The 26321-nt window shown below is 38.8% G+C and overlaps 1 protein-coding gene across 1 annotated transcript in view; it reads left to right on the top strand.

Annotated features, from left to right (window-relative positions):
• Positions 1-257: 257 nt before the first annotated feature.
• MTMR7 (myotubularin related protein 7) overlaps positions 258-26321 on the top strand; it is a 38935-nt gene continuing 12871 nt past the window's right edge. The window contains exons 1-7 of the mRNA XM_007426907.4: positions 258-424; positions 9561-9683; positions 11506-11668; positions 16129-16286; positions 17355-17483; positions 18569-18703; positions 22287-22419. Coding sequence (XP_007426969.1) covers positions 401-424; positions 9561-9683; positions 11506-11668; positions 16129-16286; positions 17355-17483; positions 18569-18703; positions 22287-22419 — 865 coding nt within the window. The 5' untranslated portion in view covers positions 258-400. The remainder of the gene's footprint in view (positions 425-9560; positions 9684-11505; positions 11669-16128; positions 16287-17354; positions 17484-18568; positions 18704-22286; positions 22420-26321) is intronic.

The raw sequence follows: 26321 nt of genomic DNA, 5'->3' as shown, positions 1-26321 counted from the left end.
CAAGGAATGAGAATTTGGGGAATCAAGATGGCAGGTGATGCTGGTACACGGAGGAGTAGCCCCTGCACAGCATTTGCACCGAAACGCGTCAGTCTTTAGGGCCTCGAGGTCTGCCGAACCGGGCGGCCGGCGGCTCCGACTGATGCCCGAACCTGAAAAGAGCAGCATGGCAGCCGCTGCAGAAGGCGGAGCCCGGCCCTGACCTGCGAGCATCGCCGCGCAACCTCGTCTCTTCGGAGAGCTGAGGATTTCCCAGCTCCTCCGTACTGTTTGCGGTTCCCTAGCACGCACGCCCCTGCCTCGCCTCTGCCTCCTGGGGCACGGGGGTTCGACGGTGCGTCGCTCTCCCTTGATGGTGCGAGGTGCGTGAGGATCCCACGCACCGAGGTCTGGTCGGCATATGGAGCACATCAGAATGCCCAAGGTCAGTGACGGGCAGCGGAGAGGATGGAGGCTCGCCTTGAAGAAGCTGGAGGCTCTGGGGCGGCAGCTGGCAAGAGGGAGAGAGGGGAAAAAGCGGGGGGAGGACCAGTGCCCCCTCCCCCCAGCGCGTGGGGTTCCAGAATGGGATGAATTAATCCTCATCTATGAAACAAAGAATGATGGAAAGTTGCATGTTTAAACAATCCATTTCTTTCCACTCAGGTTTGTGATGCTGTTCAGGCAAGTTGCCCTTTAACTTGAAGGCGCGTTGGAATTAGATAATATTTTTTCACACAGTTGGGAACAGAATTGCGCTTACTCATCCATTGCCTATAATAATGCAGCATCAGCCCTTGCAAGCCGGGAAATGACTCCCCCTCCTTTGATCTCATTCTTATTTGAAATTCAGATAGACCCCCCTTCTCCCCAGGTTTCTGGATAGAAAAATAGCTGCCTTCACCCTCTCTTTTGCCAGGTGAAAATGGGGTTATATTATTATGTGATTTCAAGGCGGGTTCTGATTGTAGGTCAGTAGAATAAAAATGGGTCCCTGGAAGAGACCCTGATGAGTCTGATGAGTGATAGAAGGCCAGAGTTTATTTTAATTACATTTGACTAAATTGGGCTGTGCATCGATAAAGTGTTTTAAAGCCTAGACATTGAGGATTTTGAATCCTGTTTTGCAACTGATTGTATATGATAAATCCTAATAGAACATAGGTTTGAATAATGGCTTCTTGTGTTTGGAGTTATGTCACTAGGCCTCTGGCTCCCACACAGGAAATATGATTGGAACATAGAAGAATACAGCATCTCGCATTTAAAAACGTAATCCTGCAATTTTTATCGGTTTGTGTAGCTTTTGCCAAAAAGCTTTATTTTAAACACATTCTTTTCTACAATTATCTTTCATTTAAATAAGCTCAGTAATAAATAGAAGACAACCCCCACTCCAGAAAATAGTTAGCATAGGAAATATTTGGGTTAATAAAAATCATGCACTTCTTAAAATTGAGCTGACTTAGGAACACTTACTGTACTGTACTTAACGATCTTTTTCAGACCTACCTGGAAAAGCTAGGAACTGTTGTTGGTTTTATACTGTTTTATATTGTTCTGTACAGTTCATTGGTTGTAAGCCACCCAGAGGTGTTTTTAAGATGGGTGGCTGTATAAAACTGTTTTAAATAATAAATAACCTGAAAGTGCAAGATTTTGAAAGCAAAACATCCACCTTCCGTTGACTACTGTCCTTCTGTTCACTACAGCCTGCCTTCTTCCATGTTGGTGTTAGAGGCTGTCTTAGATTAGTCATGAGATGTGATGTAATGCAATATAATGAAATAACTATTGATTGTAAATGATTTTGGACCATTAAAGTAGTTTAGTATGTAAAAGTCCTTGGAGCAACAGCTAAACACCAAAACATCTACAATATTAATAGGCATAACCAACCATTAATAGTACGGCTCATATTGGGGCTGCAGAAATCCAGATGACCACTAGATCAGACCTTTTTTTTTTTTAGGCTGCAAAACCTGTTCATTAAAAAAAAAATTCTAGAACCAGTGATGAAAAGACAAAGCTCTGATGATAGAAAATTGGCTGTGTTTTAGTGAATATTTTGGTTGTCCTTAGTTTTTCATGGAACCCCATCAAGTTCTTGCAGAATGCTGGGATTTTGCAGAACATAGTTTGAAAAACCCAGCACTAAATAACAGCAAAAAAGCACAGAAAACTAATTTACTCATTACCTCTGGTGGCTATACAGATTTTTGCAGCCCCAATATGATAGCCCTCATGGTAGCTTAACATTAAATGACAGCAAAAATGGGGAACAAATAAATAACATACAGTGTCTGCCTTAGGGGTATGCCTGAGATGCAGGCTGTGATGTGTTTCAAACTGAAAACAAATCTATGGTTAGAAATTCAACCATTCAGGGCAGATCCTGGTTCAGTCTATTGATCTTCCCAGCACCTTTCTTTCCCTATCTTCCATTATAGGGAAAACACAATATAAAAAAGATGCTGAGGCCCTAGAAAGAGTGCAGAGAAGAGCAACAAATATGATAAGGGGTCTGGAGGCTAAATCCTATAAAGAATGGCTAAAGGAACTGGGTATGTTTGGCTTAACAAAGAGAAGATTGAGAGGAGACATGATAGCAGTCTTGCAATACTTGAAGGGCTGCCACAGGGAAGAGGGCATCGATTTATTCTCCATAGCACCTGAGAGTAGGACAACATGCAATGGGTAGAAGCTCATCAGAGGGAGAGCCAACCTGGAAATAAGGAGGAATTTCCTGACAGTGAGAACTATTAAGCAGTGAAACAGGTTGCCTCCTGGAGTTGTGGATGCTCCATTGCTGGAGGTTTTCAAGAAAAGATTGGACAACCATTTGTTTGATATGGTATGAGGACTCCTGCCTTGGGAGGAGAAGACCTCCAAGGTCCCTTCCAACCCTATGATTCTAAGATTCATTAGTCACTATGAAATCTGGCATGGCATAGCCAACTCTCCTGCCCACTCCTCTCTATCCATTGCATTCCTTTCCTTCTTAGCTGCCATCGGCACCCACTGCCACCAATAGCATTGCCCTTTTTCTTCCTTAAACCTTCCTGTTTGGAATATTCATGTTTTGTGTCTGTGCCTGGACCAAACACATGTGTTTTGCATCCATACTCAGACAAAGCTTACATATTTTGGTCTGGAGAAAGGCCACTTAAAATTGCTGTTCTGTGCATTTTGGACATTCCTGATCTGTCTGTGTTGAAAATATATTGTGCAGACCTAACAGGTAGACAGCACTGGTGGCAGAGCTATTTAACTTTATTTCTAGAAAGCAGTCTAAATATCTCCCTAGTGTATACTACAGTGTAGTAATAATAACATTAACAGTTTATTTGTTGTATCTGTTTATTTAGTGTTGCATCTTGTGTGGTCAAGGTCATACAATTCCAAGTTTTTTCCCCCCCTCCCTCCTGTTTCTTACTAGATTTTTTGGTCAGTCTTCCTCATCTTGGTTATTTCCAGTTGCTGGGAGTAATTCAGATTGTAAATGGAATCCTGCATACAGTATTTAAAAAGTACCACAGTGGGAAGACTTTGGAAAGAGTATACAGAGCATCATAAATATTTACATCTATAGTGGTGCTGAAAATGGGAGCGCCTTTCTCAAAATCAGCCTTAGTGAGCCTAATCTGCAAGCTTCCAGGGGCCACTTCATGAAATATGATTTCAGAGCAGATTTATATTTGGAATTGACCAAACTGACCACATTAGTTTTTCAAGCTATTTTTGGGAAAATGTAACAGGGAAGTTCATGGGTGTAACGTGTCTGAATATCATCCTTCGGGGAAAATTTTGGAGAACCAAAGATAGCCATAAAAAAAGGATGCTTCTTTCTCTTCCCTGGAGAAAACCGTGGGAAATCAGAAGTTTGGCAACTTCTGATTGCTCATGGTTTACTCCAAAGAGAGGGAAAGTAAAGTAAAAAGAGAGAAGCATCAGTGTTTTGTGGCTCTTTTTGTTTGTGAATTCTGATAGGCTCCTTCAGTCTGATCCCCTCCAGATGGCTTGGGCTTTCAGTGCCTAGAATGCCACTCTGTATAGCCGATAGGTTGGAGAAATCTGTTTTATAAAGGATCCTTTGTCCTATGATAGGCATCCTGAGCTTAAACAATCCTCAAATCCATCTCCTGAGTCTCAAAACTTTCTACTTGTCAATTGGATTGAGGTCATCTAAAGAACCTAGCTGACCTTGGCTGGTTTCACAAAGTTAAGAGAGATTGGACTTATCTAGGTCCCAGATGGGAGACCAACAGGAAAGACTAGGGCTGTAAGCTAGCCCTGGAAATTAGCAACATGTATACAGAAGGTGGCACAGACAGAAGAAGGCACCACTTCCATATTGTTGGATTCTGCTTTGGGTGGCTGTGAGGCTTCATTCACTAGAAGACTTGCACCTGAAGTTTCAAGGACCCAGCTCTTGATAAGGGGACTTATGGCAGATATTAGAGAAACCATTAACTAAGAGAAGACCAATGTCCAAGAAGCCAGATTTATTCTTCTCTTTATGAATTATATAATTCTGTGTTCCATAAAAGGATGGATCTTTATAGTGCTTCCTCTAATTCTAATTCTCAGGATCTACATTTAATTATTGTATATCCTTTCCTTAGACAGACTCTTGTTTAGTAAAAATCTCTGGGTTCATTTAAAATGAAATTAAATGCTTAGTGTGCTTGTGTGGGTGTATGCATTTATGCCATTGCCTGGGTATTGGCTGTCATCTGCGTTTCCATTTAAAAAGTCCAATTGCAAGCATACTGTCTCCCTTATGGCTTTTTACATTTTATTTAGACTGGCTATGTCTTAAGGAGGGACCAGATCTCAAGGTGGGACCCATGGACTAGTTCACACATCACACAAACCCTACTATGGTTTGTTTGGGTTTGGCTTCATACATTGTAGGAACCTAGCTGTTGGGAGTTGTGGTTCATGAGTTTCTATGCTTTGCATGGATGGGGCCTATGGACAATCTTTTCCATCTCTTGTTGGAAAAAGGGATGGGCAACACCTCTGTGTGAGATCCTGAAGAACCTACACTGCTATAATATATAAGACTAAGTTAGCGGGATAGAAAAGGCTGATTGATAAAGCAGCTTCATATGGTTTAATGAAGTCCAGGTGATGGAAGCATGAAAGAAGAAGTAGAGAAGGGCGTGCAACCAGGTGAAGAAGAGCAGAGCACTTGCTAAGTCAATTGGGATATACGAATTCCTGGATTAGGGTAAGCAGGGGAATCCACGGCCTAGCAGCATACAACACCTTTTCATTAGAAAGTGTAAAACTAGGCTGATTTCTTTTCTGTATTAACAAGGTCATAGAAAAATGGAAGGGAGCACTTCCCATTCTCAGCATGTAAACCAGAGTTCTATTGTTTTGTTTACAACTAAACAACAACAACAATGAAAGTAAAGAATCCAGTTTGGCTGTTGGGGATTCTCATGACAGCAGAATGGAAGTGATTTCACATTGTACAGTGGTACCTCGGGTCACGAATGCTTCTGTTCACGACCAATTCGGGTCACGAACAGCACCATTTGGAAAATTTTGCTTCCGTTTGCGAACTCCGCATCGGGTGACAAACAGGATCCATGGCCATTTTCCCTGCCGTGACATGTGGTCGTGGCTTCCGTAGAGAGGGGGACTCTCCCTCCAAGCAATAACCGCCTCCCCACCCGCCTTCCTGTCCTCCACGCCAGAAGTCGTGCTGAGTAAGGTTAGCGTTCTCTCTCTTCGTACTGCACTGTACTGTATTTTGTTTCATATTTTTGTGGTTTTAAAAAAAAATACATATGGTTCAGAACGGATTAACCGTAATTACATTGAACCTTATGGGAAAATTTGATTCGGGACGCGACCAAAATCGGTTGGCGACCAAATTCGGAGGGGTCAGAACGGATTAACTGTATTTACATTGAACCTTATGGGAAAATTTGATTCGGGTCGCAACCAATTTGGGTTGCGACCAGAGTCGCAGAACGAATTAAGTTCGTGAACCGAGGTACCACTGTATATGAAACTAATACAGTGTGAAAACATTGAAAATTCTTAGAAGATTTGGCCAGTAGGATTTTTAAATGAGGCTGGTTCATTCAAATCTATGCTTATACAGACCAAGGCAAATTGTGCTGTAGGATAAATCCAATACATACCATACAATACATAGGTAGCTACATACCTATAACACATTTGTTTATCCTTTGCTCTGAAGTCAGCTTGAATAAAGTTTGCTCATGTTTTTCTCTAGTATAACATCCTTTTTCTTGAATGGCTTCCCAGTAACCTTGCTAAGAAGGTCAATGTTCACATTTCTTCTCTGAAAGTGCCTAACATCTGTTTGCCATTTACATTCTCTTCAGTATCTTTTTTTTACCATCTCTCTTCTTGCTCTGTAAGATGTGCTGTGTCAAAAATAGTATTTTTACCTCCTTTATTTATAAGAGCTTGCAGTAGCCATCATGTGTAATGCCCTTGATGGGTTTCTCCTTAACACCCCTCTGTTCCTTTCTTGTACAACAACTAAGGTCATGAGAAAAAAAAAATCCTGGTGGAGAGACATGGTTTGAAATTAATATTTCAGTTCCACATAATTTATGTGGGCAAGCAACCAGCCCATGAGACTTGACACTTCTGTCTACTGCATGTTCTCTTATATCTGCTAATCACTAATAGTCAAACATTTAAAATAGGAAGGTTTCTTTGCGTATACCTGTATCTGTCAAGTGTAGTGTAAGGTGCCAGTTTTTGTTTTTGTTTAAGAAATTATGTCAAATTGAATTTCCAGATAGCATGTTCTTTTCCTTTGTTTTTCTCTTATGCTGTATAAAATGTTTCTAATTCTTACTGCTGTTAATCTAAACTCTGCTTAGGGGTTCTGGAACATATACCTGATCCTACAACTTTTGGCTGTGTTTGAAGGAGATCGACTTCTGTTTAGGAAACAAATGTCTTCCATATTCTAGGGCACAAAATTTAAAGATTTGAGGTTGGGTATCATCAATATGCCGATGTTACCCAGCTTTTACATCGCTACTCCAGGTCAGACAGGTGATGCTGTCAAAACCCTGTCCAGGTGCTTGGAGGCTGTGAAGATCTGGATGGGAGAAAACAAGCTTAAAATTGAATCCTAGTAAAAAGGAATCACTGTTTGTCCATCAGGGTTGTCTGTCTGTTCCAGGAGTGGCACTATCACATCATGGTAACATCGACATGATGAAATGTCATGACATAATTGCACAAATGGTGTGGGTATGCAACAACAACATGATGTTTGACACAGATATTTAAGTTGCATCATTAGTGTGATGTCATCATTCATGTTTTTTTTCCCCTTTCCTTCCTTCCCTTGTGGATGCCCATGTTTACAGTGAAATCCTATCCTTGTATATTAGTATTTTCTACTGAGTTTAATAGGGCTTGATCCCAGGTAAATGAATATAAGATGGCAGGCTTAATCAGATTAATTAATTAGTAAATTTTAATGACACCATTTTATTAGTAGAGTTGCATGCTTGTCTGGTGAATTTAACCTACAATATATTAAACAGGACCTAAACACAGTTTCTTCCCTCCTTTTCTTTCTTTTCTCTCCAATTTCCTCTTCTCACTTCATTCCCTTCCAGTTTTGTTCTCTTCTTTCGCTTGGCTTTTGCTTCCCTTCCCAATGCAGAGACCCCTTCCCCATCTCTGTAACTTTTTTCTTCTTTATTCTGTTGGAAAGAGGGACAGGTTACGTGCATTTTTGTGTGTACTTGGTGTTTTTTTGGGAATGAGGGGACTGTTTATATATGTAGATAGGGGTTCAATATCATAAACTGGATACCTTGTTTTACCAGCAATTACACTTAATAATGTTACATTTTATATTAAATTTGATTTCTTTTTGGCCCAGTTCTTTCTTTTTTCAGGGGTGTGTGTGTCAGTGTGGCTTCTGGCAGGTACGTTGCCAGGCTTTACACCTGGCCTCACAATAAATCATAGCTCTCCTTATTCAGCACTAGGCTTATCTTGGCAGAAGACTCTCAGAGATATCTAGACAGGAATCTTTACTGCAGACAGGAATGGAGCCTTGAGATGATATGCCCTACTGCAGCGCAAGGAAGTCATGTGTGTATGTATGTGTGTGTATACAGACATACAGGCAGAGTTGATCAGTCCCTTGATGGCCTTGGGAGGCAGCTCTTTAAATAATGGGTTCTCTCTAGATTGGGAATCTCTGCTTCCTTACCAGTCTCAGCTGTAATCATATATACACATGTGCACAGAAGTCCAACTCATGCATACATTTATTAGAGTGGGGGAAGGGAGAATCTCCAGGGTTTGGAGCTGTGTCTATAGCATGTTCCTTGCATCATTGCTTATTTTGTGGAAGGGGGAATTGTATCAAGTGCCGGGTTGTCTTCCATTCAGGGAAATATGGCATGTTCTGCAAGTTAAATTGTCTTTTTACTAAAGCTTTTTATGGGCCTAAGTACTTTGATCTGGCTATAAACTGCCTGAATTTAGATCTAATGTAACAAAGTACATTTATCCACTGGGAAGAATGTGAGTTGCACAAAAATAGTTCCCAGTGGACCTGTTTCCTAGAACTGTGCCGTGAAAGTGGTTTGGCTTTCTGCTTATGTGACCAGCTTTTGACATAGGTCATTTAAAAAGTGGCCAAGATACAGTCATGTAGGATCCAGCCAAGAATCAGTGACTCATAATCCATCTTTTTTCAAGCAGTGTTTTAAGTTCTGGAATTTCAGTCTTAAATTATTTTTACCAAACTAAATTCTCAGTGGACATAAGGAAAGTAGCAATAAATCTAAATATAGACCATGAGAATTTGGTTTAAATATAACCCCAGATCTCATGGAAACACTCATTTTGATTAAGTTAATAAAGGTAATTTTAGATTTTTCAGTTCCCATCATTAGCACCTTGAACCTTAGGGAAAAAATGCTTAAACTTGTCATTATAGGCAAGAGATGAGTAAATTTTAACTTCTCGGTTTATTGTTTTTGATAACAAGGGAATGGAATGGAATGTATTTCTAAGCATTTTAGATACATTCTGTTTTTTTTCCCTGTTGTCCAATCCCCATATGTCCCAGATAGGGACCAATTTCACTATCAATAGGTTTATTGGATTCATAAAACATCTTTATTTAAAAAAGAAATGCCTGTGAGCAGTACTATGAGTTTGTTCATTATTTGTTGTCAGACTGATTCACAGAATTTGATTAGATAGAATCATAGCTTTTACATCAGGGTTCCTCAACCTTGGCAACTTTAAGACGGGTGGACTTCAACTACCAGAATTCCCCAGCCGGCTGGGGAATTCTGGTAGTTGAAGTCCACCCGTCTTAAAGTTGCCAAGGTTGAGGAACCCTGTTTTAAACAATCAGATGGCTTCTCATTGCTTTGAAATGTAAGCACTGAAGAAGGGTGACACTGGTAAAATAGAGTGTGGCATCTTTTAGTGTTATATCAAAACATGATAGAATATAACACATTTTTAAAAAGAAAATATGACTCTAGAACTGTTTCTAAGAAGTCTTGTTTGTCATTGTGTGCCTTTCTCTGTAGGTGGAAAATGTGCGCTTCATTGATGGAATATCTTCCAAAAGAGTTGCATTAGGGACTCTGTATCTAACAGCCACTCATGTCATCTTTGTAGAAAACGAGCCAGACAATCGTAAAGAGACATGGGTATGACAAGTTACTATTATATCTTTATAAATCCAGTAATCTGCACAGGCTATGACTTACATTTGGAACCATACATTTTAATGCAAACACAAAGGCAATAAGGCCTATTAAAACGCTTTGTGAATATTTGGGGACCTTTTGCTTGTGTCTATATCCGTGGTCATAAACATTCCTGATCCTCAAGGACTCTCTGGATCCTTGAATCATAGAGTTGGAAGGGCCCATTGAGCCCCCGAGTCCAACCCCTCGCTCAGTGCTAAAATCCAGACAGAAGCAGCTCATGGCATTCAGGTGTCTAGTTTTTACCTGAACATGTTCTGTGCAAGCAAAAGAGTTTAAAGCATTGAAAGAGCAAGGAGGTGTAAAAGAACTTCAGCTATTCTTAAGACTGCGAAACATGTCAACTAGGGATTCTTAATCTGTGGAACTGAAATACTGATGCTATCAGTCTTGAGCATTGTCCATGTATCTGGAGGGCAAAAGATTTATTATTTCTGTACAACAGCTCATAAGCTATCATATTCAGAAGAATAAGCGTCTTCAGCTGGAGAGAACAGACCTCATATCCAAAGGGCTTGTGCATCTCATTGAATAGAAAGACTGCCTACTCCTGAAATTCTAAAAAATCAACCTTGTTAATTAGGTTCTTCAAGGGCAAGGCCAGCTCAAAATATTTCGCTTCCAGAGATCAAACAAATGGCATTCTCTCACTTTCCTCACAAAGCAAAGATGCAGAGCGTCCAGCACCAGCAAGTTACTCTGGCTCCTGAGGCAGAAAATAAAGTGAAGATGATGAGTTGGAAATTGGAGTTGTGGGATGAAGTCCAGTAATTTTGATGGACCTGGGACAGCATTCCCCAAATGATGTCTATCAACTGTGTTGAGACTACTGTTCCCAGAATTGTTAATCAGTAAGAACAAAATACTGGGACTGTTGGTTGTGGAAGTGACAAAGCGCTCATTTTTTTCCCCTATTGATTATCCCCGCCCTTTGACTGCTTCTCACATTTATGTTCCCTGCATATCTTAGTTTTGAAATAATTTTGCTCTAATCTCTTCCTTGTAGCATTCTGCCATACTGTCAGAAATGTTTTCACCTAGGAATCTCTAGGTTGGTAGTTTCAAGTGGCCATAGTTAGCATTTCAAAACCTTTAAAGAACCTGAAACCAAAGTTCTGGGTTTATAATCTTTCCGTTTAAAAGTCTCCCTGACTTTTAAACAAGGGCAAAACTCACAGCCTCTCATAATACTTGAATTTCAGGGTGCCAGGCATATATGGAATGCATTGAGCTATGGCTCTCATTAAAAAAAAAATGCAAATAAATGATATTGTTAAAAGAAATACATTCAAAGAACTTCATAAAAGTGAAACACCAAAACTTAGCCCCAAGTGAATTAACAAACAGGTCTAACTTTTTTCCCTCAGCCTGTCATCCTCACAAAGTTGTTTTTGTGGGGAAATTCCCATTTATACTGTCTTGAGCTGCTAGGGGAAGATGAGATATAAAATAGTTTTGGATCTCAGTTAACTAGTTAATTATGGCCTCCTCACTCTATGAGAGCTGTGTTTGTATGAATTGTTCCCTGCAGATGTAGCTAAGAAATCTTCCATTCCACTGAGTGAAACTCTGCTCCACTTACTGATTCAAGGTTCAGTTGCACTTGTTCTCTGTGAACTTGTATGGTGCCAAAGCTTTGTTTGCCGTGCTATGTTGAGCATTATGTACTTTAAGGCACATCATACAGTTTTGATTGTGTTCATTTATATAATGGAATATCCTTAGCTTCTGTTTAGATTGGCTTCTTATTTTTCTTTATCAGATTCTTCATAGTCAGATCTCTTCTATTGAGAAACTGGCTACTTCGGCCTCTGGTTGCCCTGTGCTGATTCGTTGCAAGAACTTCCAGAACGTTCAGTTCATCATGCCTCAGGAAAGAGACTGCCATGATGTTTACGTCTCCCTGATACGTCTGGCACGGCCAGGTATAGAGTGGCAATTCAGGAGGTACCATACATCTGTGCTGGCAGCTGGCCCGAATAAAAGTACTTTCTCATAGGGATGGTGGACTCCTGCTGTTCTGTTCATAAATCTCGCTACAAGGAAGCTGGGTTGTTTTGATTCCATTTCACCAAAAGGCTCCATTGATCTGATTGTACGGTGGTGAAAAGGCAATTCATAAATCTATTTTCTGCATTTGGTACTGTTGATTATTGTATTCAGTTGTATTTTCTTTAACTATTCATACTCATATTCTTTCTTGTTCCTTTTGCTAGTTCTCTGACTGTTTTTCTTTTCTGATCCGGGGCCATATAATTCTGTTCTGAATCTCCGTTCACTTTTAGCTTATTCCATTCAGTTTTATCATTCTTTTATGTTTGGAATTTTATTTCTTCTCTGTCATTTGCCAGTATTATCCTCTGACATGGGACAACAATGTTTCTGGAAAATGTCCTCTCTTTTTAGAAACTGAGTTTCCAATATAATCCCTGGGGGTGATTCTGTATGGATGATATGTTTGTTGACAAGCTTTCTTAATTTATTAGATTTAATTTATTTATAAAAATGATTGGGAATATAGTTTGCTATAAAGCAAAGTACCAACCCCAAGTATAGTTTATATTTCTAACTATCTTTTTGGCCTATGTAGTCCCTGGAAGCATTCTTTAAAAATAAAACTATGGATGGCACCAGCCAGTGCTTCTTTGCCTTCTGATATAAGCTTTATTATTGGCTGGAATCAATATGGCAGCCAGTTTGTGAAAGTGCCCATAACAAGTTGCTTTCAAAATTCCAAATGGGTCCATTGGTGCCAGAAGGTTGCAGAACCCTCTTTTAAAATAATCTCTCCAAATGGAGCTGTGAAGGAAAGAGAAGAAGAGCATGACCAGTAGGAAGGTGGATGGACTCAATTATAGTGGCAATGGATACACCATTAGAAGACCTGAAGGACCAGGTTGTGGACAGATTGTCTTGGAGAAAATCTGTCTATCTGGTTGTTAAGAGTGGATGTTGACTTAAATGGAGTTTCCACAATGTAAGTACAGGAACATGTGGGATAAGAGGATTAGGAAGTAGCTTTTCAGGCCTGTGAATCTATAGAAAGTGGAAACTGGAAGAAATTCCTTCCAGGGTGTTGTTAAGAAAACTTATGGCAATGGCTTCTCTGCTTCACCCAGGCTCTTACATCTCAAGCACTTTCAGTTCCCCGTAACTTTGATTTTCTACTTTGTATTGAAATAGTGAAAATAACATGAAAATGGGGCATCTAATGTGATTGAGCTGTGGTAACTTTGAGTCAGACATAATAGCAAGTGAAATGGCTAGTTTTCATGAATCAATATATACTGTATGTCAGAATTTCAACCTGTCTTCAAGATTACAGATAACAATGGTTCACAGACAAATGAAGCAAGTTTGTATCTGCCCCACTGTTGGAAGGAGGTGAGGGAGAGAGAGAACTGAATCCAGAAAATGTGTCTGAATCTTATCTGAGTTATTTTTAAACTTGAGCTATAACATTCTGAAAATTTTATTGATACCTTCTCCATTTTAAGTATGCCGCGTGAAAGTTTATCACTGCTGACCACTTACAGTCACTTACATAGCACGGTTCAGTTCTAGTTTGAATATAAAAGAATATTTGTCCAACCATAGGCACTAAAGTTGGGGTGGACAACAGCTCCCTGCATCATTTCCTACTGTGCCGTTGAATTTCGGTGATTCAGGTGCCAAAAATCTACAGCGTGATTTCCTACCTTTTTGAAATTGAAAGACATGATGAACTAAAATTGGCTTGGAGTGGTTTAAACAATGAGATCAAGCCCAATCTCTAAAATAATTGGGGGGGGGAATTGGAAGCTCCCACCCATCTGTATGATGTAGTCTTGCCTCTTTGCATCTCCATGATTCTACTGTGGGTCTTCTCCTATCAGCAATGCACCACTGGCTACCAACAGTTGGATATGCATTCAAGTATGTATCCCATTCAATTCAATGACGTTAGATAGCCTTCACATTCAGTTATAGCAGTGTTTCAACCTTGGCAACTTTAAGATATGTGGACTTCAACTCCCAGAATTCCCAAGCTCCTCTCCTATGAGATTTTGATAACGTTGCAAATACCATTTGTACATCGAATTCCTCAGGCTGTAAGATGGTCATTGCTAAAGGTGGCTGGAAAAGCAGGGGAAGGAAAGGAGTTTAGAGGAGATGATTATCACAGGAATCTTTACAACCTAACCCATCATAGTGTGTCAGCAATAGTACTGCTGAATTGTAGCTAGTGGAAGAAGTGGGGGGTGAGGGGGTCTTTCATGAATGGCAGGGACAGCTATTTTGAAATTGAACCTTCCTGGCTGACAGCTTTGGCTCTTAGCTGCTAACCTTCTTTCCAAGTGGGAATTTAGTTCATTTCATGGGACTTCCTCATGCTTCAAAAATTAATAATAAAAAGAAGCGTTCCTTATTTGATTTACAACACAGCTTTCTGCTCTGAGAGCACTAATAACACACAATTAAAATTTGATAACAGAAATCACTATGAATTAAGTTGATATGTTTCGGTCTCATGGCACTTCCAGAGATCGTACCCTCTTATCTAAAAAAAAGTGAAATGTGGTTCTTCAAAAATGAGTATCTGCAATCATAGAGCTAGTTTTGCATGATACTTCCCTGTTGTTCCTATTGATGTTGAGTTGGCAGCACAGGTTGATGGCTTCAGTTTGCCTATTTTGGGTCCTGTAAGAGGACCACATCATGATTTTTGGTATATTGTACCTAGAAAGTATTCAAGTCAGGCAATTTTGAACATGCTCATTGTACAACAAGATGGACAGTGATGCCATAAGAGTTCTGATAGCTACATGGAAAAAGGCTGAAATTTTCAGGGTTTGCTGCTTGAATCTGTTTATGCAAGAGCTAGTCTTCTTTTAGGATTAATCCTATTCATAACTGAAGAGCTATTTGTCAGTCATTAATTCATAAATTGGCCATGCAGACTTCAAAATAAGCCAAGAATGCTTCCTTTCCTTGAAACAAGATCTTCATTCCCATTGTAAATGATCCTAAGAAATTAGCTCAGTTTTCCCCAACCTGAAGTCCTCCATTTGTGAGTCACCAAGTGAAGCCTGTACTATTAGCTAATAACAGTGTGTATCCCTAAAGGAAAAGAGCGCTCTGATCAGGGTATCTGCGGAGAAGAAGGGGATCAAAGAAATCAGCTTTGATCATGTATCAACAGCCACCATCTTGACTTTTAACCCCCCACCCCACCCCACCCCACCCCAGGATGCCCTGGTTCCTACTAGTGAAATAAATTCTTGAGGAGACTGCTACTGCTTTACTTATGGCTTCCCTGGGCTGATGCTAGGGTACACAGTTGATCTATGTTAATTTCTGTTGAGTTCTAAGCAAGTCAGTAATTATTTATTTGATTTATATCCTGCCTTAATTCAACAACTCAAGGCAGAATACATAGTGTTCCCTCCTATTTTTCCCCATAACAGCAAGCTTGTGGGGTAGGTTGGGCTGAGAGAATGACCGGAATTTGGATCCTGAAGATCAAACAATCTCAGCTGACTTGTTGGAAGTTTTTCACTGAAAATAGTTGATTATGCCTATTTTTGAAATTGCTTTTTGCTATTGCTGATTTTTCTTCCTATTTTCTTGTTTATAATTGTTCTCTAAATCTGTCTCGTTATTCTTGTACATCGCCTTGAACATTGTGCTGCTAAATATAAAAGTGGTTTATGTTTTAGTTAAAGCATAAGGGTTTATGCTATTGTTTTGATTGTTTGAAACATCAATGAAAAATAGAGTCAGATAATGACAGCAGCATTCCTGATTTTTATATTATTAAGAACAAAAGATGCATTGATTTTCTGTGCCATCATTTGCCACTTCATTGCCTCCCAAATATTTTTAATGATATAAAGGCTCAATTCATGTTATGTCAGAATGAGAAAAATAGTTTCAGCTATATTAAACTGGTTATCTTCATTGATTACATTAGATAATTTAAGCACTAATTAAATCCCATCCAATAGAACAAAATTAATAAAATGCAGAAAAACAATGTTTCTGCTTTACTCATCTGCTTTGTCTACCTGATATACATAAAATTACCAAATAATCTCAAGAAGAAAATTGACTATCTCCCAAATTTTATTTTAAAGTGTCCAGACAAAGAAAATGCAGAACTGATCTAAATCCCCTCAATAATTTTTGTACTGTCATTTCTGTAAATGCAATGATAACTTTCTAAAGAAGTTGGCTTTTCCCCCCTAGATTTAAAAAAATGAACAGTTGGAACAATTAAGCAAATAAATCAAGCAAATGTTGGTGTTTTCCATTTAGTAGTAGTAGTAGTAGTAGTAATAATAATAACAACAACAACAACAATAATTCTAGTGAAATAGCAGCTATCTCTTTTTCTTGCTTTCAGTGAAATATGAAGAACTGTACTGTTTTTCTTTCAATCCAAAATTAAACAAAGAAGAACGAGAGCAAGGCTGGAATCTGACAAACTTGTTACAAGAGTACAGTCGGATGGGAATTCCAAATAATTACTGGCAGATCAGTGATGTCAACAGAGATTATCGTGTGAGTTGCTGCTCTTGAAAAGAAACGGTCTGAGGTCTAGATATTGTGATCCAAAATACCAGTGTATGAAGGACTTCTCCTTCCATCACCTTCCAAGTAACTCAGCGGCTCAATTCATTATGAGATCCTTGAACCACTAAATCTTGATTTATGTACCTTTGTAGTTTTCTGTATAAATTTTGCTTCATTGTTTATTGATTTGTTAAACTGCTGGTTTCCCTGCCATCCTAGCTGAGAAACTGTGGTTTTAAACACAATCAGCTTTTGAGCTTAGCTTCAGAATCTGGTTTGTAATCACCAAAACCATTTCCCAGCTTATAAACCATGGCTAATTGGTTTAATAAGATAGGCTATAACTGTTAAACCAGTGTCCAAAAAGGGAATGTAAAGGAAGGAAGACACCTATAGTATTTTACATATTCTTGGATTGATAAAGTAGATTCTCAACTTGGTATCTTCTAGAAGTATTGGACTACAGATTCCAGAAATTCCATCCAACATCTGAACTGGGTTATAGCTTAAAGATGTGTGACATCATCTTGTTATGCTCAATTTCCCTATCTTACTCTAATTTGTTGCGTGCTTCTGCCAGAGGACATTGTTCTTGAGGAATACAGCGGTGGTTGATATTATGCTTCATCTTTAATAAAATGATGCAGAGAAAAAGAGTAATCTGCTAATTTTTGTTACGTATTTCAGCAAGGCAAAAGATCTTGTTCTGAAATAAATCAACCTTTTGCAATTTTTTTGCTGGAGCCCTCCAGATATACAAGGTCTAAACCTGCCAGAATTTCCCAATAAGCCCCCAGTTATGAAAGGTGTGTTATACTAGTTAGATTATTTGAATATTGATTTTGGTAATACATATGAGTGCAAGAAAGTGCGCGCTTTTTAAAACTTTCTCAGAATTGTCATTCATTCTTATTTACTGAAAATGTATATAGATAATTATTTGTGATGCAGTTTGGAATAATTCATTGCAGAGTGTTCTAAAGCATAAAAATATACAAGCTGCTTCAATAAGCCAGTAAAAAATCTCAAGTTTTATTTTCTTCTATTCTGGGACAGGTGTGTGATTCATATCCTACTGACATCTACGTGCCCAAATCAGCCACTGCTCATATCATCGTGGGAAGCTCTAAATTTCGTAGTAGGAGGCGTTTTCCTGCACTTTCCTATTATTACAAGCAGAATAATGTAAGCATGAGATTGAAAGTTTAGATAATTTATTCAACATAGCCTGATTTTGAGAGTTGAAATAATTTTGAAAGAATTAGTGTCAAACAAGATTACAAAAGTATCTCCCAACGGAAGGATGGGATATACCATATCTGTTTTAACTTTCTTTTAAAGATGGAGGTTATTATAGTTCTCTTATAGAGAGGAAATAATTCACAAATTTTCTGGCCAAGTAATCAGAGATTTTTACAATGATTAATTGAACAGATTTTAATCAAGTTAATCCCATTTTAATCTTTATTATGTGATTCATGTATCCTCTCAGGAAGGTAAGCCCGTTTGATTGGCACTGTATCATCTAGAAGATTCAAAATGGCAGCTTGTGACAAATGAGTCATATAGGTCAATTTGCTATGAGAACATAAAAGGAACTAAACCACAATCAGCGTGTTATAACCGTGCCTGAATTTACTAAATAAATACACAATAAACTTAGAGCCAAGCACGTTCTTGTCTGTCTGAAAATATACAACTTTTGACCCATTTTCATGGTACAGGGATCAGAAGAGAATTTGTCCTGAAGCCTTTTTTATATATAACTCAAGGCTGAGAATATACCTAATACTCCTGCCTCCTCTTTTCCACACCAAAACAACCCTGTGAGGTGGGTTGGGCTGAAAGAGAGTGACTGGCCCAAAGGCATTATCGCACATCTTCCTACTTTAAATTGATTGTAGGAACGTATCTTCCACTGCACTTCAATCTGATGTCTTCTTGTAATAATAGAAGTTCATTAAGTCTCTACCGTTTCAGTCTGGAAGTTCTTCTGTTTAATCTCACAATTATTTCTCTTTCATTACAATTCACTTGAGACAATGCATGCGTTAGGAGTGCTTCCTTGAAACTTGGATGGGGAAGGAAGGTGAGTTGGAACTGAAATGAAAAGCCCCCACAAGTTTCACTGAGTTTCTAGGCTTCCAGTTAATTCTTCCTATTCCAACCTCTAGTACCTCTACTACTTTCCAATTATTGATGTTATTGATTCCAGTTGGTCAACCCGAGTTTGTTCTAGTATTTTTCTTCTCTCTTTTGTTGTCTCATAGGCTTCCATATGTCGGAGTAGCCAGCCTCTAGCAGGCTTTAGCGCTCGATGCCTTGAAGATGAGCAAATGCTACAGTTGATCCGAAAGGCAAATCCTGGAAGTGATTTTATCTATGTTGTTGATACACGCCCCAAAGTAAGAGGATTCAAACTCTGTTGTGTTTTTAAGCTGAGAGTTGGCTGAAATGTCCCAGAAGTTCTAGAATTACAAAAAAAATGTCAAAGCTGATTAGAGTGAATCAAACAGTTTTTAACTGCACTGAAGGGAAGTTCTGACTGTAAACCTCAGTGAGTGGAAATATTATTTTATTAGGCCATTAGTAACACAGGCTTTATCTACAGGAGTAACATAGAAATGACAACTGTGTTTACAATCCTAAACTTAGTTCTTATCAGTAAGCAAATATATTACTGAATGTGGGGGGCTGGAACTGAAAGAGTTGAAGTTACCAGCTTCATGCTATAGTATCGCTTGAAAAGATGGAGAGAAGGTGTTTCTCTATCAACTATTTGAAAAACAGGTGAGCCTGAATTTGGAGGCTGAACTTGGGTGGGGTTCCCCCCCCCCCCATTTTATCCAAATGACAACTACCCTTTAAAGTAGATTGGGCTGAAACAGTATAATTTTTAGCAGACAACAGATCTCCTCTTTATGAAAGTCTCAGTTCCTGCTAATGAAAATTAGAAATTTGCAGAGTTCCACTCTTCCCAAGGCTGCCTCCTCCACTGTTGAATAATTCTTACTAATAGGACATTTTCCTTTTGCAACTGTAAAGTAATAATAATATAAGTTTAATTGCATTTTGTGAGAAGCGGTAGAGGGCTCTCCAGCTTTGTAGGATTACAGTGCATGTCCAAAGACTTACTGGTACTATGGAGTAAAAAGGTCAACATTCCATATTGGTGCAGATAGCCTGTGTACAAGCACAACTTGGCATATGTTATCAAGGAAACTCTCCAGACCTTTAACAGGATTTGCTAGATTCTAGGAAATGGATATTTATTCCAGAGGACTTGTACTATGGGCCAAACAACAACTTGTTGACCTCTGCCTTTTTGTTGATTGCAGCAGCATTCAAGAGGGTCTTTCTGCTTCAACATATAAAATATTTGATTACACAGTCAGTAGGTAAGGTGAGAGAGACAGCTTGGTGTAGTAGTTAAGGCAGGAGGCTAGAAACTGGGAAACCATGTTTCCCACCACCTTAGGCACAAAGCTGGGTGATCTTGGGCCAGTCACTCTCTCTCAGTCCTAGGAAGCAGGCAATGGTAAACCGCTTATAAAATCTTGCCAAGAAAACTGCAGGGACTAGTCCAGGCAGTTGCCAAGAGTCAACACTGACTTGAAGGCATGCACACACGGATAAGGTGAAGTTCTTTTATTGTTGTTGTTGTTCAGTCGTTAAATCGTGTCTGACTCTTCATGACCCCGTGAACCATATCGCGCCAGGCCTTCCTGTCCTTCACTGCCTCCCTGAGTTTGCTCAGTTTCATGCTTATTGCTTCAGTGATGCTATCTAACCATCTCATCCTCTGCCGTCCTCTTCTCCTTTTGCCTTCAATCTTTCCCAGCATCAGGGTCTTTTTTTTTTTTTTTTCAAAGAGTCCTCTCTTCGTATTAGGTGAAGTTCTTTATCTAGAGCATAATAGCATTTCCTGTTCTCCCTCCTTTAAAAAGCATTCCTCTAGCAAGTCAGCCAAGGTCATCAATAATTTGGCATCCGAGTACAGATCAGGCCAGTTCTATATCTTGTGGCCCTGAAGAGAGGTTGCCATCTTCTGGATGAATTGTACAGCTGAAATCACTGTTGAATTTTCAAAAAAGCTTTTTTCTTTGAAGCTTTTAAATTCAAAATTTAAAAGCTGCAAAGAAGGCAAAGGTGTGGCAGCAGTTCTTATTTTCATTTCATGGCTTTTTAAAAAAATACAGAATGCAACCCATATTTTTATTAATAAAATTGACAATCCAAAATTGTGGAAGGCTCTTTTCTCCCTTCTTTCTTTTGGCAAATAGTAATGTTCCTATTTCCTCTTCAATATAAAAGGGAGAACATCATGTCAGAGGTCTGAATGGACACAGTCATGATGCTAAGAGGAAAATGCATGGTTCAATCATCTACGAAGGCCCTTTTAATATTTCCAAGGAAGTACCTATTTAATTTCTAAAATCTTTGTTTAAATCACTATCATCAAAATGCCTTAAATTCAGTTCCGTTGTTCTGTGGCTAGACTTGGCAGCGAGCGGTAGGCAGAGATTCTCAATGGCTAGGTCACAAGAACTAACTCTTTTGGCTCTAACTCTGTTGGGCACCTGAGTATATCTCTTTGACTGTGTTCTTTTTAAGGTAGATAAATAGTTTAGATAGTTTATTGATTTATTAGTCTTATGACCATATTAAAAAAAAAGAATAAAAAATAAAATAAAAGTAAAATATAAGGTCTCTTTCTGAGATAAAATTGGTAAAAGAAAATATGTGTACAGTATATTTTTAGGCAAAGGACCCCAAGCATCCTGCTATTGTTTGAATTTAACAGTCACATGCTATTTATGTAAAGAGAGCTAAGAATCCACCTAGCGTAGTACTCACCCAGTGAGCTTTGTAGCTGAACAGGGATTTCAAATCCAGTGTTTGTGAGCCAATCCGAATCTGTAGTTTGGAGAAGGCAAAATTAGAGCACTTAAAAATATATAAACTAGAAGGCACTAGATTCAAAATCCATGTACCTTATTAAGTGATGTTTAGCCATTTACTCTCAGACCAACCTACTTCACAGGACAGTTGGGAAGATAGAGGATAATGTGACCCTCATAGCAATCTAAGTTTCTTGGAGTAAAGACGGGATAAACTTCTAATAGAACTTTCTAATAGAACTTTCTAATAAAAGAAAGAAGTTACATAACCACTTAAAAAAAGGCTCTAATTAGGTACACACTTACCTAGTGTGGCAAAGTACCACAACCTGGCTTCTTCAGATGTCTTGGGACTGCACTGAAATCTCTACCACCTCTGTATAAGGTTTACCCCGTTCAACTCAGAGAAACTCTCGTGACACGTGTGTTCAGCAAAGAAGTTTACTCAAGCGTAACGTACGTAATTACAGACAAAGCCAGGACTGGCTTGGCACATCTTACAATACAATTTATAGTTCCCCATTCCCGTGCTTAGCCCCTGTTGCTTGGTTACAGATTACCCGCAGTAATCCCCCCCTTTACTCAAATGGCAGATTCAGTCCAGCTCTTCTGTGTTCTTGATTGGTTTCTATCGATGGGGTTGTTGTTGTAGTCGTTGGGTCTTTCTGTTGCTCCCAAGCCGGGAGTTCCCAATCACGTGCTGATTGCTTTATCTCTAATCCGCTGCTCTCCCCTTTGTCTATAGCGCCTGCGGCAATTTGGCGTTGACACAAAGTATCCGCTTGCGGTTTAGTTAAGCGGCGCCAACTGACCCATTAATCAGTTCACGGTTTCTCACTTCCCCTTTCCTTGCTAGTGCTCAAGCGGTGAAACTGACTAAGCGCGGCTGGGCAAGTTCCTAGCCGTGCCGCGCCGGCTGAATCTGACACTCTGTAGGATTTTAAAGCTGGGCCTTTAGTGCTTAGATATACAACTTTTAGTGAAATACTGGCATTTGTTTTTATATTGAAAATCACCCAATTGTGGAAACAAATGGAAAGTTATCTGTTTTGACTCATTTAAGTCTTTTTTCCCTTAAACTTTGCAGCTTAATGCAATGGCAAACCGAGCAGCTGGCAAAGGGTATGAAAATGAAGACAATTATTCCAACATCAAGTTTCAGTTCATAGGTATCGAGAACATCCATGTCATGCGAAGCAGTCTCCAAAAAATGCTTGAAGGTAAAACCTTAGCTTTGTAGATGCTGGGAGCAGCTTTGCATCACTTGAAATTCATTTGACTTTTCTCTCACTTTTTCTGAGCTGAATGTAAATTAGTACCAAATATTGCAAATATGGACTTTACTTCATTAATACTGCAAAGAGCATTGAAGTTTTAGCTCTTAAGCCCATTTATATGGAACAAATTCTCTGAAGTTAAGAAGTTGCCTTAAATTGGCCCTTCTAGTTCAGTGGCTATTAGAGTTTTGCTTGTAGATATTGTTAGCCTTGCTGTCTGATATTGTTGAGTTGAAGAGTTTAGAAACTTAACAGGGGATTCTTTAACAGGCAAAACATGCATTCTTATGAATTCCTTCCTCCTGTGACATTAGAGGGATTTAATTTCTATATAATTTCAGCTTGGGTCTATGTATGTTTTGAAAATGCTTCAGAACAAATGCTTCCTCATGAGCTTGAAAAACAAGGTAGCTGCTATAAAGAACTGGATCATTAAAGTACAGTAGATGTGGCTTTAATGCAACTCCTTAATGTGGCTGCATCTATTTTCATACATGCATGGAGTCCTGAAAAAAGACATAACTGTATTGAAGCAGTACTGGGCTTGCACTTGGAAGCATCTCTTCCATAATTTTAAATATATGCATAGTCCTAATGCAGAATATTTACACGCCATTCTAATAATTACTAGACAGACAATTTCTGCTAACCTATACTATATATATAGATGTATTTAGTTCATTAATATGCTACAATATCAAAAAGTGTTGCAGTGGTTATTATAGACATATGTTATGAATTGTCGAACTGTGTAATATACTTGACCGGTTCAGTCATGGACTCATGCATTATAGACCCTGTTCTGTCAGTTCTAGCTCTGATAATTTCATGTTTTTTTTTCTAGGAAGACTGAAGATCTGTTGCTTTATTTAAACAGTGACAGAGGGAGGTCACACATGATATTAAGCTAGAATCTGTTAAAGCAGGATTCATACATAAACCAGTGTTATTGGGATTTACACAATATGCTAGGTCATCATGGTTATAAACTAAAACAGTTGGGTTCATAAAATACACTTAGCCAAATTAAAATAAACCACCTTTAGGTATAGTGCTATGTGTGAACCTAGTTACTGGAACCTAAAAGTACCTCTGGGCTGACAGATAATTTGGCTCACTCCTGAATTTCAACTTGATGAGAACTAGTAGATAAATGTGTGGATTGTTTCCACTAATAGTGTTCTGCTTTAAGATGAAGGGAGAAATTATGAAAATCTTTAGTATATAGGCTTATATCAGTGATTACCAATTCACATCTATAAATTGCTACTTGCTGTTATGAAGAAATGAACATGACTTGGGGAATGGTGACTGCTAATGGAAAATGTGATTTTACTCCATTGAAAAACATTGTTTCTTAGGGATGTAAAGTCACTTTTGCAGAGAAGTGTCTTATATCTATTATTTTCAACACAGAAAATAATGATGACACAGAAGTCATCATTTGAGGTGGCAGTCATCAGCTGGTGAGCATGTCTAGATAAACTGATCTGATATTTGGCTGAAAGATACCACATTTGCCTTTCTTCTTTTTGCTTTTATTTTTTATTAAGTAGGTAAAAGAAACAACAAAAAAGCAAACACAAAGAAAAGGGAAAGGTATACTATACCTACATAAAATAAACTTTACACTAGAGAGAAGGGAGTTGAAGTGAAAATATAATGATTATAAAAAATAAAAGGAAAAAGGAAAAACAAAAGAAGGGAAAGAAAAAGACATTACAGGAGAAAGCATTCTACTCGCCCCCCCCTTTTCCCCTTTCTTTTTTAACTGCTAATTGTTATTGTTACCAACTTTGTTTAGGATCAGATTGTTACGGTTATGGTTGCTTTAAAAGAAAAGCAAATCCTATGGCTGGTGTGGGTCTTCCGGGCTGTGTGGCCGTGTTCTGGAAGTTTTGTTTCCTAATGTTTTGCCAGCTGGCGAAACGTTAGGAAACAAAACTTCCAGAACTCGGCCACACAGCCCGGAAGACCCACACCAGCCATCGTATTCCGGCCATGAAAGCCTTCGACAATACAAAGCAAATCCTATTTGCCTTTTAAACACCACTTTTGTAATAATGATAATAGACTGTAAGCGATGCCAGAAAAACGACGGAGGAGAAAAGACAGCTGGGGTGGATGGAAAGTGACATTAGAATGTAAGAATTCACTTTTCAGCCGTGCGACTCATTTGGCTGAGATGTTGCTGTCTGCATTTTGCCTTATGTGAGGAATTAATTAAACATCAGAGCAAGTTCCCTGTTTCTTTAATATTATGAACATCAGATTTTTATTACTGCCCTTTTCTTCTGCCCTTCTCACATGCTTTGGAAGAGAAATAAGGTTATATGGTATGTAGCTGAGCTTACAGAAGATTTGGTTCATTTCCTCTGTATCTGACATATTGTTTCCTGTGCTTGTTGTCTCATCAGCCCACATGCACATTTCTGCAGATCCTTTTTATACAATTAATTTTTTTTTTAGTGGTGATAGGCAGATCTAGAATGGCAGTGTGTCAAAATAAATGTATTTTTCCAGTTTATTTAATTATCAAGGTTAAAAACACAGGGGCATTGACCAAATAAAACAAAGACAGTGTAACGGTCGTATAAAACCTAAAAGTTAAGACTGAGAAACCAGAGAAAGACAAAAAATTAACCAAAGATAAATAAAACAATATAAAACAAAAATAGAAATAGAATAAGATTAAAAAAACCAATACGATAAAAGAGGAAAGACTTTATAATATTATCACTCCAAGATCATGACACCTTATGCTTCCTTATGGATATTGCTGCAAATAAAAATTGCAGTGGCTTTTAATGGAGCTTTTGCTTAGTAACTGAATTCCTCACTAAATTAGTCCACTTTTGAACTTCAGGTCAGCTGTACCATCACTTGCTCTAGATCTGACGTTTAGGACTGTAGTTTAGGACTTTGTGGACTTTGTTCAGTCAAGTGGAGAGCAAATATTAACTTTGATATGGGAACAAACCTCTATTTTGGTCCTATTTGTGCTTTGCAAACAGGAGGTAAGCAGTCTCAGAGTAAATCCAGCTGCTAATGGCTTGTGCTCCCATCTGCGTAGATGCATTAATCATTTGACAGGCTTCTTGCTGTCAGCAGTCCACTATCATGAGGATAGTTCGGTGAGATGCTATTTTGAACATGCCCTTTTGTGATCAACTGCAAAGGATCACTCAGTGAAAAATTAGATCAGTTCTCCCAACCTGATGCCTTACAGGTGTGCTGCAGTTCCAACACTCCTAATTTCCCAACCCATAGGGAGTAAGTACAGCCTGACATAAATGTAGGGCACCAGGTTTGGCGTACCTGGATTGGCTTAATCTAAGGTTACCAGATATAAAGGCGGGATTTTGGAAGCTTTTTGCAGCCTCTAGGAAAAGGGTCTGCCACACCTTCAGATGTGTGTGTGGAATTTCTCACCAGTAGGACTTTGAATGGCTCAGCATCCTGCTTGATGTGAAAGAACTCTTGATAGCTGTATCCCTCCTATGTTGCAAGAAGTATTTTTTCTATTCATGTCAGCAGCTGAGGGATGGCCAAGTTTACACAACTGTACAATTTCTTTGTGCATTTTCCCCCATTCTCAAGACCTGGATTGGCCATTTAGGAGTGGATTCCATGTAGCACATAAGTATGTATAATGGATCCCTTCTTGTCTTCAGTTTTTAAAATGAAAAGCCAACTTAAAATACTATGATTTTTGAAGAGAGAAGTGGCAGAGAAAGAAGGGTTACTTGAACCTTTTCTGACATTGGTCTTTTAGCTGCTTTAAAAAAAAAGTATGAGTGAACTGAAACCCTGCAGGAGATAAAACAACATACAGAGCTATTTTG

The sequence above is a fragment of the Python bivittatus genome, unplaced genomic scaffold (genome assembly GCF_059951505.1).
Source record: "Python bivittatus isolate LINGU-HERP-01145 unplaced genomic scaffold, Pbiv_v1 ctg000070_np1212, whole genome shotgun sequence".
Classification (NCBI taxonomy): Eukaryota; Metazoa; Chordata; class Lepidosauria; order Squamata; family Pythonidae; genus Python; species Python bivittatus.
The sequence above is the reverse complement of the archived record's forward strand: the minus strand, read 5'-3'. Positions and strand labels throughout refer to the sequence as shown.